This window comes from Fundulus heteroclitus, chromosome 12, assembly GCF_011125445.2.
Source record: "Fundulus heteroclitus isolate FHET01 chromosome 12, MU-UCD_Fhet_4.1, whole genome shotgun sequence".
Lineage (NCBI taxonomy): Eukaryota > Metazoa > Chordata > Actinopteri > Cyprinodontiformes > Fundulidae > Fundulus > Fundulus heteroclitus.
The window spans coordinates 15,039,667-15,055,197 of NC_046372.1; the positions used below are offsets into that span (position 1 = coordinate 15,039,667).

At 37.7% G+C, this 15,531-nt stretch overlaps 1 protein-coding gene across 1 annotated transcript in view; it reads left to right on the plus strand.

Moving 5' to 3' along the window:
- The window catches only part of si:dkey-215k6.1 (transmembrane protein 132B), a gene marked incomplete in the record, with an annotated part of 317,605 nt that overhangs the window by 163,176 nt on the left and 138,898 nt on the right, over nt 1-15,531 (plus strand). The window contains 1 exon segment of the mRNA XM_036144039.1: nt 11,217-11,357. Within this exon segment, the coding sequence (XP_035999932.1) occupies nt 11,217-11,357 (141 nt within the window).

Genomic DNA, 15,531 nt, shown 5'->3' on the forward strand with positions numbered 1-15,531 from the left:
TACGCACATTGAGAAATGGCCACAGTGTACCGTAATTCTCCGAATATCCCAAGAGCGGAGCGGATTCATTGCTTACCAAAGTCGTACTTACACATTTTAACAGATTTTTGAGCGGATTGTACCACATAAAATCAGTCAGTTAAGCACACCCTTAACCATATACAAGGCACACTGGATTATAAGGCGCACCATCAATTTTTGAGAAAATTTAAGGATTTTAAGTGTACCTTATAGTCAGAAAAATATGGTATAAATAATGTTTCTATAACTGTACATGCAATGTATTGGATATTTCTATGGAGTAATCTACCTGGATAAGTAAGGCAGAGCCTGTCTGAACTCTGTCTGATTTGAAACTGTGAGAGTGAGAGAAAAAGACAGAAGCAGAGCTGTTGTCAGTAACGGAGTTGATATTTACAACTTTATGAGATATTTTGCCTCAGCCATTGTGGGAACGAGGAGAACACATTATTAGCTTAATAGACTTTTAATCGCAGTGATATTTTTATGGGTTGATTGCATACTTACTACCAGGCTGTGGTCTGCTCTATCAGTCAAGAAAGCGTCATACTTTGACAGCAGCAGCCAGGCAAAGGCAAGCAGCTGCTGCCTTGTACCGCAAGAGGTGGACAGATGGAACTGCCATAGACAAAACTTATCTAAAAACAAAAAAAAATCCGAGAAAGCCTCCATAAATCCACGTATCTGATACAGCGCGTCAGGGCATAGAAAGGTGAAGTGTCCTTTTTCCTTTTTTTACCCTTCAGGCATGATTCATGGTTTGAAAACAATAAAATTATACTTTGATTTGACCCACTCTGTTTATAGTGACCCTTAATATTAATGTGTCGCTCTTCAGTTCTTCTGGACTTTCTCTGAGAAAACTCTCAGTTCTCCTCACCCCTTGGCCAATCACTGAAAAGAGGGGCGATCACTCAAAACTCCTCACAAGTCGGTTCACTTTGACCCTGGTCCTCAGCAAAGCTGGAGGAACCCGGAAAAAAATTGCTCCTGAAACACTCGAAAATGAGTGTTCCAGTGGAACTGGGCCTGATAATCCTAGTGAGGAGGAGCCAAGTCAGGCAGGTGAAAACGGGCGGGCCAGTGAAACTGCACCTTTAATAGCTATCTGAAAATGTGTAAACAGAAAGTCTTGCACCACATCAGATTGAAAAAAATATAGGAAAGGAAGACGAAAATGAAAATTCAGACAAAAATATAGTGAGGTTAAAGATGAAGTTAATATTTAAAATTTAACAGGATTTTTTTTAATCTCTATATTAATAGCCATTGTAATATTAAATACAAACAGTAAATGTATCATCCTTTGCACACTGGGGTTTGGCTCTCTTTTTACTGGAAAAGATTAATTTCAATTCAATTCAATTTTATTTATATAGCGCCAGTTCATGAAACATGTCATCTCAAGGCACTTTACAAAGTCAAAATCAATCAGATTATACAGATTGATCAAAAGAATTCCTATATAAGGGAACCAGTTGATTGCATCAAAGGCTTGACAAGCAGCATTACTCCTGAAGAAGCGTAGAGCTACAGGGAGACCCGTCTGCATTTTTTGCAGCAATCCCTCATACTGAGCAAGCATGAAGCGACAGTGGGAAGAAAAACTCCCCATTTACGGGAAGGAAAAACCTCCACCAGAACCGGGCTCAGTATGAACGGTCATCTGCCTCGACCGACTGGGGGTTACAGAAGACAGTTCAGAGACACAACAAGAGAGACAAACAAGCACAGAAGCTCACATTGATCCAGTAATCTGTTCTACAAAATATATAATGCCTGAATGCCTGATGCTGGTGAACCTGATATTCGGCGGGACACAGAGTTACGTTTCTTTAAAAAGGTTTATTGTTAGGGATGAATAGTGGCCGGTGGGGCAAGCAGAAACAGATGAGTTATAGCTGATGATTCAGGCAGGGATGAGCAGGAGACTAGAGGATGCACGTAGAGAAAGACCAGAACAAGGCAATGTGGACCAGGGAACCACCAGAACCGGTAGAGAAAGCAGCTGGAACTCCCGGGGGAACAGGCCGACCTCTGCAGTACATAGACACAGCCAACTTCTATCTGAAGAGTCCAGCTGGCTGAGCACACAGGATCTGGTAGAGGCAGGGCACATCACACTGGATGATACGAGAAGAGACGAGACATTCTGGCAGGGATGAGTTGGCTGAGGCAGGTATATGTAGGCAGTTGACCAGGTGACCAAAGTTGAATGTAATTACTGGCAGCAGGTGGAGTTGATGTGGGCTAATGGGGTACCGCGCGCGAGCTATTTTTAGAAACACAATGTAACGATGACGTCACATCACGTGGTACGCAGTGGGGCAAACTCCGGAAACCCGCCGCTGTTTTGCTGTAAAAGAGACGTGCGTTAGCCTAGGTTTTACTCGGTAAACGACTGCTTTTTCCAAATCTAAGACCATGGTTTTTAAACATTGTTGCTATGGAACGTGCAACAGCGACTCGAGGTACGCTGATCGGCCGCATATGAAGGATGTTTTCTTCAAGACTGCCAAGGAGAAATGTGTGCGCTTGGCACACCGGTGCGGTCAGCCTACACAACAGTTCAACCCGGAAAAAGTTACCAAATTCAAGTACATATGTAGCAAGCATTTTGTTGGAGGAAAGGGCACAACCGAAGAACATCCTGACCCAATTCCAGCGACATCAAGTCAAGGTAAGAGTATTTTGGTGGCCGACATGTTAATAAAGTAGCGCCTGCTACCATGACAGCATATAGGCTATCATGGTAGCAGGCGCTAACATGATAGCCTGCTACCAGGATAGCTTACTCAAAAACATTTCAAATGAGACAAACATTAAACATATACCCATTCCTGGATGGTGATTGCAAACAACAACAAAAAAAAAAAACGGCCGACGCTGCCATGATCGCCGCGCAGGAAAAAAAAACAAAGCTCATCGAGTTCATCAACTCGGCCAGTTTTCCGGTCTTTTTTAGCCCTCGAACCTCAAGCCATCGTTTGAGCTGAAGGTTGGTGTGTTCTTCCACAGTGCGACCAGTAAACCGTGTGCCTGGGACATCGCCTTGGGAAAGTTTAACGGCTGTAAAGTCGGTCATATCGCTGGTTCTGTTGCGCGTGTAATAGCTGGGTTATCCGTGCGTTCTCTCCTGTATGCCCTACCTAAGCGGCAAAAGGGGCGTTGCTCTTGAGACGGTGACGTCACGTGCGCGGTACCCCATTGATGTGGCTGAGCCAATTGGGTAGTGGCTGAGAGGTGACAGGCTGATGGGAAAAGCCTAGAAACGTCAAAAGCAAAACAAACAAAAACATAAATCATGACAAATGAAGCACATTAACCAATTCTTCTTTTCTACCTGTAAATGTGTTTACCAACTTGTGAATTCATCCAAATCACTCTTAAGACTTGGTTTTCCTACTAAGCTGTTAGAGTTATTCTTGCCGAAGCAAGCTGTCATTTTTCAGCCTTTTAAAGCCCACAGGCTTTAAACACAGTTTTAAGGTAATATGCTTTGATGAGAGATTTACTCAAGTGGATGAGTTTGCCACACAGTAGGATTTTATTTTTTACATTAGTGTAGAGACAAGGGATTCTTAAAATATTGCACATTTAAAAAATAAGTATGAGGAGCATTTACCATAAACCTCTGATCATCAGACTAGTGCTGAAAGTTGTCTATTGGAAAATAATGTAATTGGCACATAAACAAGATATCTGTTCTTTAGTCTTAAAAGTTGACTTAAAAAGTAAAAAGCCTGGTAGAGAAAAGACAAAAGGGAAAGACAAAGTTGAAAGAGAGAAAGCTGGAACAATGGGTGACATGCATTGTGTTTTGAAATTGTTGTTGTATATGAATCAATAGAACTAATGAGAGAAAATGTTACTAGAACATGTAATAAAAGCTCAACTTTCTGACCTTTTAGAACCTTACAAGCTGTAATGGATTATTCGCAACAGCTTAATGGAATGTTAGCAGCAAAAGCATTGACTGAACTACTTGACTCCTCTGAATACTGAACTTAATCTTGCATTAACCTGTAGCTTTTGATTTCTACGAGTGTTCCTGATTCTGTTCTGCTTCATTTCTTTATTCGGTGGCGGAATTTGATCATGTTAAAATGGCTGTCACCCTAAATGGCCAAGACCAATGGTGTGCCGTGAGAATATGAGGGGGTAATCACCTAGCAGTTACACCCCAAATTTGTATTTAATCACGTATTTGCTTGACCAGTTAAAGGGGAGTGAGCACACTCATGTGCACTCACTCCCCTTTAATTGTTTATACTGTATACCTAATGTGTATACAGTATAAACAGTATACACATTTGGAAATTACAGTTCTACACCATGGGTGGCTAATAGTGGTAATGTTAATGTCTGATTTATAGTTTATGACTACGCACTAAACATTTTTGCAAGGAACCTGGATTGCATTTGACCATCTCTAGTTTCAAATCCTTAAAACTAAGGCTGATCAGACACCAACAGAATTACTTTACATCAGAGATAATACTAAACATATTATGAGTTACTGAAATTTTTATTTTGCTTTGTGAAAACATGCAAAAAAACACATTACAATGTTTTCTTGGCATGAGAATGAAACTGAAAAAGTTAATTATATAGACTAGTCAAACATGGATTGCATTGTTACATTTGGCTTCAAAACTATATTGCTCTGTCTATAGTTGAATGTCATACATAGCTAGATAAGATAGCAGTGTAATGAGCTTCATTAGGAAGGGGGTGTTTGATTGGTTGCAGAATGACATTCATGCAAGGACCATCACTGCTTCTCTTTACTTACCTTTTACAATCTTGTCTTGAACATAAGCTGCTCCTCGAATAAACTGAAATTATAGTGAATTAATTTAGTCATGCTTAAATGTGTGATTTATGTTAGATTAAATCATTTTGCACTGCCTGATTGTGAGTTTTTCAATATGTGAGTGGGTGAGTGTTTGATGTTTGTGTAGAAAAAGCGTCTTTGCTTCTTTTAATTGGCATTTGATTCATTACAGTTTTATTGGACTAGAATATATATTTCAAGCGCATTTGAAGGGAAAAGTTGAGTGGAATAATTGGATATGACTGACTGTGTTTTTTATTTTTTTTTATTTTATTTTTTTTAAAGTCCTTGTAAAAATTGTTTGATTTCCTGTGTCAGTTATCCATTGTGGGTAGATATAAGCTATACATATGTATCAAAACATTTACATTTAACTTCTCTTTGAATATGATAATAATGTTTTATGTTAGTTATAGACTGAGTGGTAAACCCTTTTATCACAACAGTTGGAACCTGTACTAAACTAAAGCAGTAAAGTTTAATTCCCCATTTAAACATGACATATCTTATTTTCTCTGCCACCTTTTGGGAATAACTAGTTATGTGTAACAATGTTACATAATTGAATAACAAAATAAAACTTAATGTATCTTGTTACAGTTACTGAACAAAGTATGTAATTAAATCAATTACTTACTTGCCACACTGCATAGTTGCTTTCACTTTTGGAAAATGAGGCCCAACCAAGTGTTGTGTGCATAGAAATGAATCAACTTTTCAGAAGTGAGATATTTCTGTTTAAAATATACTTTTTTATTGTTCATATGTAATACTGAAATTCTCTGAGACACTTTAATTCTGATTTCATTGTCTGTAACCCATACTCATAAAAATGACAAGAAATAAAGGGGTGATATATTTCACTCTCTGTAATGAATCTAAATAAGATTTTCTCTTTCTGAAATCAATGACTAAACATATTAAATTTTTCCACGATAATTAAACAACATTTTAAATTCTGATTCTTAATAATTCTATTTTTTAGATGTACCTGTAGACATCTGGTCACTTACTGGTCTGTGTGGTTCTTTCCTGATAATAAAGGAGCACATATAGTGGAGGGTGGTGCATGCTAGGGAACAGAAGCATTTTCTGCAGTGGATGTAAAGACAGAACACCACTAAAATGAAATCACTTTAATGACTGCTTGATTGAATTACTTTTATCCTAAGTGCAGTAACACAGCAAGTATTGTTCTAAAACTTCTTTTTTTAACTAAACAATTTGTATATTTTCTCATGACCAACCAGCACAGCTAAGAAAGGAAAAAACAATAGCTACAGGAGTTAAATAAACTCTTTTAATTGGTCCCTCTAAATTGTCCTTAGTTCTGTGACAAGATACAAAAGTCCTGTCTTCTTCCAAAGAGCCGTATATCTCATCTCATCTTCAATTTACCCTGCCACCTAAGTATGTTTCAAAGTAATTAAAAAGCAATTCAGTGTGCTTAGTTATGTTACTTTAATTGAAATAGTTAAACAACTGTTACAATTTGGACAGAGTATGTTGTATTTTTAACTATTTTTACAGAACATACTGAACACTGATCACAATTAGAGGTTTTTGCTCATATAATTTTCTGTTGAACAAACAAATACAGATCAAAGAAAATAAATGTATGACAAACTATACAACTTATATCTGTATAAGCGAAATAAAAAGACCAACATAAATCTAAAAAACATAAAACTATAAAAAAAAAACAATATTAAAAAGTTGAAATTTCAAGGTGATCGTTTTTTTCTTCTTTCCACTCTTATTTTTTTTCACTTGTAATCATTTGAGGTGCCCATAAACAAGATACTGTTATGAAATAAAGGCAAAAGAAAATCAATTGTCAGGCTGGCTGAGCTGCTGCTCATTGACCAGCAGAGAAAACCTTTGACTATGTGATCAAAGCAGAGATTTGGGCCTTGTCAATGTTCCGTGTTGCACATAAAGTTTTCCTTGTTTATCCCCACATTGATTTAGTGAGTAAGAATGAAACAACTGATGTCTGTAAATATGAGCTGCTGGGGACTGTTAATTTGTCAGACAGAATGTGTTCGGGATCAATCACGCGGTTTCTAGACAGAGGAACATCGCTGTCAGGAAAAATGCAACAGAGGCTGATAAATACAGAAGGGGGTGAACAAGGCACAGTGAGAGGGAGAGAAAGGGAGAACAGGGAGAAGTTAACTTGTCTTCCTGTATTACCAAAAACTGATAGAGAAAGAAGCACTCACGGACACTTGTCAGGCTCTCTTGCTGCACACAGATCTGACAGAGGCAGCTTAGGGACTTAGCCCTGTCCATCATCTGGTCTGCTGACAGACGTAGACACGCATACACACTAAGGCATATACTGTACAGTGGAAACTTGGCTCAAAGACTGCGGGACAGTAGTGTTGCTCTTTACATTTTTCACATTTCCCCCTAAATGGACAATCATGTAAGTGTTGCTTTCTAGATTTACAGGTGCATTCTAGTCATTTTACAATATTTTCCTCAAAATTGCAAGTGTTCAAGACACTTGTAAAGGAATTTTCGTAACTGCTTCAAATTTGCCATAAAGGGTCATGTTGCATTGCTCTTAATCTACAAATGTTAAATCCATTTTCTTCTGTTGTACACCTGTCATCTGACAAATATCTGCATTAGCGTATTAAGTAGTATAAGTTGCTTGAGTAAGAAGTTGGCAATTGCATTTAGATTGTGATTTTGACAATACAGATGACTGTCCACTGTGGCTACATGCTCTTTCAGGAGGAGTGAATGCTGTTTGTCAAATACTCAATGCAATTTGTCCACTGCAGCCTAAAAACACACTGTCTTATCATGAAACTCATAGCAGTCATTATAATTTTAATAGAATCTAGCAAAGGCAGTGGTGATGCCTCAGTTCAAGATATTCAAGAAACTGTATTTTTCTTACCTGACATGTTAGCTGCTAGTACGTTTTGGACTGCTTACTATAACTGGAATCCCTGCGTAGGGTATGTCATTGTATTTATTTGCAGCAATGTTTTCTGCCTTTGTAATATTAATATTTGTGGGTGGTGACTGTATGCTCAAAACCTCTTCAAATGATTTTACTTAGTTTGCAGTGATTTATGTTGTCTTCCCTCGTATCATAAAAACTGTCACATGTCTTGTGTTTCATCACATTTTATCTCTAATTAAATATTTGACATCAATGGTGCTTATCCAATCAGCTGCACCACCAGTCAAAAGTTTGGACAAACCTTTTTTATGCAGTTGATTGTCTTGCTTTTCATTAATACTTCTGGGAACTCCTGCAAGACTGTTGTAAAACCATTTCAGGTTACTACCCCATGAAGCTCATTCAGAGAATCCTAATAGTGTACAAAGCAGTAATCAAAACAAAGTGGTGCAATTATGAAAAATGTTAAATGTAAAAGATGTTTTGAGTTATTTCATATTTTTTTGTGTGCTATGTAATTTGATATACTTTTTATTTATAGTTTTGATGTCTTCACTATTTATCTACAAGGAAGAAAACAATACAAATCAGGAAAAGCCATTGAGTGGCTAAGTTTTTGCTATTTACAACTCTCTATAGATTTACTTAAAGCTAAGAATAACTTTCGTTCTTCCAATCAAAATTATAGTATTTAGTTTGCATTTTGTTTGGCCAAATTTTGAATCTTAAATTTACAATGCAGTTTTTTGGACATGCTGAGAATGTAATTGAAATTACCCAATAATATGTTTACTTAATCTCATGCTACACTGAGCAGGTGTTCTGTCTAGGTAGATGAAGGTTCATTCACCTTGGCATGCAAATCCTAAACGGTCAGGCAGTTATTAATTTCAGAAAACAAATAAAAACAAGGCTACATGCTATGACTTGTGATGTATGTAAACCCAAACGTCAATCTGCCATCTTGTGTGACACGATGTAAAGTATTGTGAGGGCAGGTTGAGGTAAAATAAAGGTTTGCTGGAGTGTATATAGAGAAACATAACAACTAAATAGCATACGGTATTGCATGTGTGCCTTTTGTTAATATTTTATAAACGAAATATTACATAATGATGCCAAGCAGCAGGGTTTACTAAAATACCTTTCCCTTCCTCTTGTTTTATTCCTGCAAGTATATCATTCATATGGCTTTCAGTTTACCTTTCATTTAAATAATGCATAGAGATTTTTTATTGGAATAGAAATTATGTTATAACTCTTATCTGAAGTAAATTATAGTAAATTGACTATTATTTATGGAAGACAGACACAGGAACAAAAAGACAGATCTGGCAAGAGAAAGGAAAGATAATGAATATTAAAGGTTTAGGAGGCAAAATGAGAGAGAATTAAAGAGTCCTAAATGTAAGTCGTGGAAAAAGTCACAGAGAGGTTTGTGGGAATTCTCCAACATTTAGCTATTAAATAATAAAAAATCTGTAATACAAGAGCCTTTTTTGGTTTTGCACAGTTTTCTTTGTCACAGAATCATATTTTACACAATATACAGTTCACATATAGGCACCTGGACCGCAGTAAAAATTTACTAAATATTTAAATACTATGCACACAGGCTCTCTGTTTCTGTTATATGTTTAGCAACAGTAGTTGTTTTGTGGAGCATTGCAAATATCTCAGCAGTTAACGAACTGGTAAAGTGAAGTGGTCTCACTGCCAAAACTGCAGATATTGGCAAGAAGCAACTTTTAAAATAAAAACCTTGCTGCTGAAATAATAATGATGACTTTTCAGTCACTAGATCGACTACTCATCACCTGTGGTCCATGTTTGCACTGAACTCAAAGCACAAAGACGCTAGCAATTGTATGTTTCCCTAAAATGGTGCAACCCTTGATAGTAGGTTGAATTTTTGTAACGGTTCCACATAACTGTTTTCCTTATTGTGGGTAATTTATACCCAGAGGCTAGTTCAAACAAAGTTTAAAGATTCTTTTTTTTTTTCATGAAGATGCATTGAGTCAATCAAACTACTGATGGCAAAAGTGTTTAAATCAAGTTGTGATGTGGGAAATAAAAAATAAACATGTCATTTTACTATAAGTCAATGTGAAAAATAATGGATTTATTAAGCATTTTCCATACAAATATAGACTTGGAACATGTTGAGGGCAAATTCCATACATTTGCAGAACTCTCAAGTTTGTGTAGGAACTCTGTGTCATGCCCTATTTACCTAAAATAAAAAAACCTTTTCCTCAGCATGTTAGCAATGTTATTGCTTTATATTCGCGTTAATGACAAAAGCAGAAAGAATGTGTCTCAGAGCGTGGTTGGAAATTGTGTTAATAAACTGAGGGAGGGTCTTGTCAAGGTGATAAATGGAGCAAAACACACTGGGACAGATTAGAGAGAAGGAATGATCAAATGAAGGAGAGAGAGTGAATGGAGACATGAACAATATTCAGAGACTGAAGAATCGAGGCGGGGCAAATGCAGGGATTTAGAAAGGTATACACGTAAGGAAGAGAAGTAAATCACAGAGGGATGGATAAAAGACTGAAGAGAAGCTTTAGGAGCTGAAGAAGAAGAAGAAGAAGAAGAAATAGAAAAGAGTGAGAGATGAAAGAGGAGACCTGGTAAGGAAAATAAAGTCGTGAGATTAACAAGGGGAATCATGTGGAAGGAGGACAACTGGAATAGAAGGAGGCGTAGAGGAGAAGGGATCTGAGAAGAAAACCATCCAGATTAAAGAAGAACCTGGTTAAAAAGGAGGTTTTAACAGAAAAGGGTGAAAATGGGAGACAATGCTAAAAGGAATAGGGGACTTATGTAGTAATTGACAAAAAGCAAGATAAAATAAAAAAGGAAGACAAGGGGGAATGGTTACAGGTGAGAGCTGGGAAGGATAAAAAAGGTAAAAATACATCAACATGGGAAAGTCCTGATGATATTAAGAGGAACTGCAAACCAAAAACAGGAACAAAATCTGTATTAATCCAAATACTAAGATGATCTTTAGAACAGCATATTGTGGTTCATTCTGTTCACAGACAGTATTCTGGTTAAAAAAAAAAATATTAACTTTCATTAGAACATCTGCTGTCACTTCATTGTCTTCTCCCTGTCACACATTTTTTTTTCTCCCACCAAAGAACACCGTGGGAGGCAGATCTGTGTTGTGAGAATCAATTTTAAAAGACATTTTATACTAAGAAAGTCTGGCACGTATCAGAGATCAAAGAAAATCATAGCAAAAATCAGGGCAGGGAAATTCCAAGCAAAGCAGATTGAATTTTTAACCAATCCCTGCTTTAAACTGTCAAGGTGATAACTCAGCTTCTTTGTTTATAATGTGCTTATGCGAACTTTAGATTAACCTTGCTTTCTGTTTCCTCTCCTGCTCTGTCTTTTCTTCTTTCTTCCTCTCTGTAGGGTGTGGTTCCAGTCAGGCATCAACTTTCTTGCAGTGAAACCTAGCAACCTCGTCGCGTGGGAGATCAAACAGGAAATGGCACCGGGAAGCAGTTCGTTGGCAGTGATTTGTCAGAGAAAGGCCTCCTCCACGGCTGGAAGGTAGAACTGAAGCTCATATAATGATTCCCCCCCAACACCTTCCTGTCATCCAGCAGCTGCTGTGCCTATTGCATTTGGGAGTGCAGAGAATGCCTGAAAAGGGTCTGATAATTCTACTTATAGACCATCGGAGTCATTTTGATCTGTATTTCATCATAGCACAATTCAGTTGTTTTATGGGGGCAGTCTATTTAAAATAAATACTGTCCATGAAAAAAGAAAGAAAAAAATTATTTTAAAATGAAACAAGATTTTGAGAGTCAACAACAATAATTTGCCTGGATTTGAGTTAAAATGTTCACGATAAATTCTCGTTTTAATTCTGTTCAAATTGTAATCATTGAAACATATGCGACCGTTTAGCCACGGTTTATATAATTGGTGCATTGTTGTCAGTTACCCATTAAAAAATAAACAAAAAAATCTAAATACTATAAATATAATTTTATTTGGTGTTGAAATTTTGACTCTGATTGAGAAACAAAGGGTTTTAAGACAATAGTGAAGTTTCTATCTGAAATTCTTTGGGTTTTGAATGCAGATTTAAGATGGTTAGCAAATACAACTGAAGAGCACCATTGCATTCCTATTTTATATTAACCTAAGGTTGCAGATTAAAGTCTAAATGCATTCACAGTGCCTAATTGGTTCATATATATTACTTTTATGTTACTTTTGTTTGCTCTGTGTTTCGACATGCTACCTTAAGTACATCACACTACAGTAGCAATCTTAACATTGTAGTACACTTAAATATATAACTTGGGCTTTAGAGTGCCTTAACCTTCACTACTAAGCATAGCAAACCACAATGCAAGGACTAGAGATTACCCTACTGCTTATTGAGTGAAATGTTACCGAGTTGACATAATTGTAGCGATTCTTCAGTCATGTTTCTTTCAAATGAACATACTTTATTACAGTGGCTTGACTGCACAACCGTCCCACTCAACGATTCAGGGTCATCCCATAATCTTCACCAGTAAACTCCAGCTATCACCAATACAGGGGAACCAGATTTCCCAGTTTGTGCGGGACTGCAAAAAAGTTATTCCAGATGCGCTTTTCGGACAGAGCTGCAGTCACCATAAATGAGAGCTACGTCGGCTATCAATCAAAATATGCAGCAGCGTCTCACCTCATGAGCAGCTGCACGCCAGGATGCTTATGAAATAAAACAAAATAAAATGTGTTTTTTTTCTGATAAATGTAGAACAGTCAAGGGGGTTGCGCTGATGCCTCTCCAGTGGTTACTGAGCGAGAGGCGGGAATGCAGGGTAGCCTACATCCTGGGCAGTTCAACAGTCACAGGGCTAAAGTTTAACGGTTTTATTAAACCACTCAGCGCTGTTCCAGCTCTTCCTCTGCTGCTCTGTTAACATGAACTGCAGGAATTACAGATGGCCACTAGCTGCGAAAGAAGCCAAAACATCTCTTGAGAAGTCAGGGTTTAATGGAGCTCTGAACGGGTATTGCTGTGAACTGATTGTCCGCAGCCCATTCATTATGTTTTTTTTTTTTTCTGCGTGAGGAATGCAATGTGTGTGAAGTCAGGGAAATGTGTGAGTTGAGAGACCTTTGATGAGGGCTCTCATCAAATACTAAATCATCAATAGAATAGTTACCAGAGTAAAAGTGATCAGAGCAGATTCTTGCCGTTTTCGATGGCTGATCCTTGCAGTTGATGTCTCCAAGCCAGACTGGCTGATGTTCAGTATTCAACTCTGTTTGAGGTCCTTCGATTATTAATTTTTTATTTTATTTTAGGAGAGTAGTGAAATTTGCACTTAGCTTTGGGGGCAACAGTGGCACAGGAGTTAGCGAGTTAGTCCTGCAATTGGTGGGTTGCTGGTTCAATTCACTGGTCCAACCATCTCAGTTGTTGTGTCCTTGGGCAAAGCACTTCACCCAAATTGCCTGCTGGTGGTGGTCAGAAGGTCCGGTTGTGCTGATGTACGGCAGCCTCACCTCTGTCAGTCTGCCCTGGGGCAGCCGCAGCTACTGTGGCTAACATAGCTCACCACCGTCATTGTGTGAACGGTTGAATGACTGACTGTAGTAAGCGCTTTGGGGTCGTTGGACCAGTTAAAGCCCTATACAAGCCATTTACAATTTTTACCATTTGCCCGAACCATATGCACAGTTGGAATATCACCTCACCCAACATGAAATAACAATTGGAAGCTTTGTAAAACAATAACAAAATAAATATGCCTCTGTAGTCAAATCTACTCAACCATTTCTAAAGCTATTCTACCTACCAACGTGGTGGTTAGCGACACAGTGCCTGGATATTTGCCGTCACCTGAGAACTAAGTATTTGATTAACAAGTAACTTAAGGGCTACACTGGAGCATTTCATTCCCAGATGGCCATTTTATCCCTAAATGTGAAAAAGAACAGAAAAATACGAGGAGTGACACCACAGCAAAGGTGACACACCCCATCCTAACACAGATGAAGACTGGGATGATTGCAGATAAAACCAGAAGTGCATCAAAAGTGGCTCACCAACTTTAAAAAGGTCACCAGACTTGATTAACATTTGCTTGATTTCCACATTTTTAAACCTATGTAACACACATCTTTCAATACGCCAACATACAGTATACGGCAAATTAGGAAAGTGAAATTAAACAGGTTTAATTTCTATGTTTCTTACCTTTAAATTCCCACAGGGATAACATTTTTAACCTTGATTTAAATGAACTCAGTTTTAGCATTTGCAGTCCTCTGGAAGTTTGTTCCAGATAAGTGGAGCATAAAAACTAAATACTCTGTTGGTGCCTTTCCCATTTCTATTGCATGATAAAATATGGTCTTTTACAAACGTTTTGTTTCTGCATATTTCAGTGTTTACTTTTTGTGTTTAGTGCATATTCTCCTGTCTTCTGTTTCGGCATCTCCTTTTTCATCTGTTTAAAACAGAAGGGATATTGACTTTCCTCTATAATTAGCACCAATCAGTTAGCGTTTAGCCTCGTCTGTCCTTTAGTGATGGACAGCAACAACAGCGACGAGTGATCTAAATAGAGCACTGAGGTACATAAAAAGAAGCAGAACAACTTTAAGCTGACACATAGAGCAATCAGGCAAAAACATTATGTCCACTGATAAGTGAAATGACCCTGATTATCTGTTCATATGCTTGGCTGCAACGGAACTTTTTGTGCCTAAGCTGATGAAGCAAAAATTAATATATAAATAAATAAATAAATAAATAAATAAATAAGAAATGAGCAAGCCCAATTTTAGTGTATTTTAGTGTAAGTTGTACATGGATCATTTAGTATGCAACAAATAAACTACTTATCTCTTGACTAGGTTTGGCCTGTGTGGTCTGGTCCAAAAGACTAGCAACTGTAGCTCAAATTTCTGGAGAAGGTAATGCTACTTCTGATAGAAAAGTGCAAGTTTACACTCACTCAGTTTCCTGTGTATGTGGCTACTTGGTCAGGCTGGCAAGGTTTCCATGCTGACCCCTATCTACCATATTTTTTTTTTTTTACAATGGACCTTTGAGCCTCGAAATTGGACCACAGAGCAATCAAGAAAGTGATCTGTTGTGATGATGACTGTTTTAACTTACATCAAGTCTATTACGAGAGACATGTGCATTGCTTTCCCATTTTTTTCATTGCAGTCAGAGCATGTGTTCATCAGTATAATGCACTGTAACTAAGAGGTAATTATTGGTACCCAGCTATGTCCAGTGGTCTCCAATGATAGCAACCATTGGCTTTTGTAGATTTCTCCCTTTGATACAGGTCTTGTATTCTTCTTGTGAAGTTATGCCTTGACGGAGACTCATGCCATCATTTGTCCTAAGAATGCCGCACAGAGTAGCATCTTCCATAACACAACTTGGCCTGCTATTTGTAGCTATCCACTTGTGCCCACAAACTCCCCTGATGTCAATCCAATCACAATCTGTGGGATGTGCTTGAAAAATAACTTTAGAGAACCTATTGCTAAAATCTTGCTGCCACATACCATAGGAAACCTTTAAAAGTGTTTAGGTGTCCATCTTAATTGGTGATGGGGAAAGGGAGAGGCAACAGGACATGACAAATAATATAAATTGGATATTTGTATTTAAAACAAATGAAAAATCCTACACCTGCAGGTAAGAAGCCATTCACACTATGTTCCATCTCTGCTCTGTCTTCTGTAA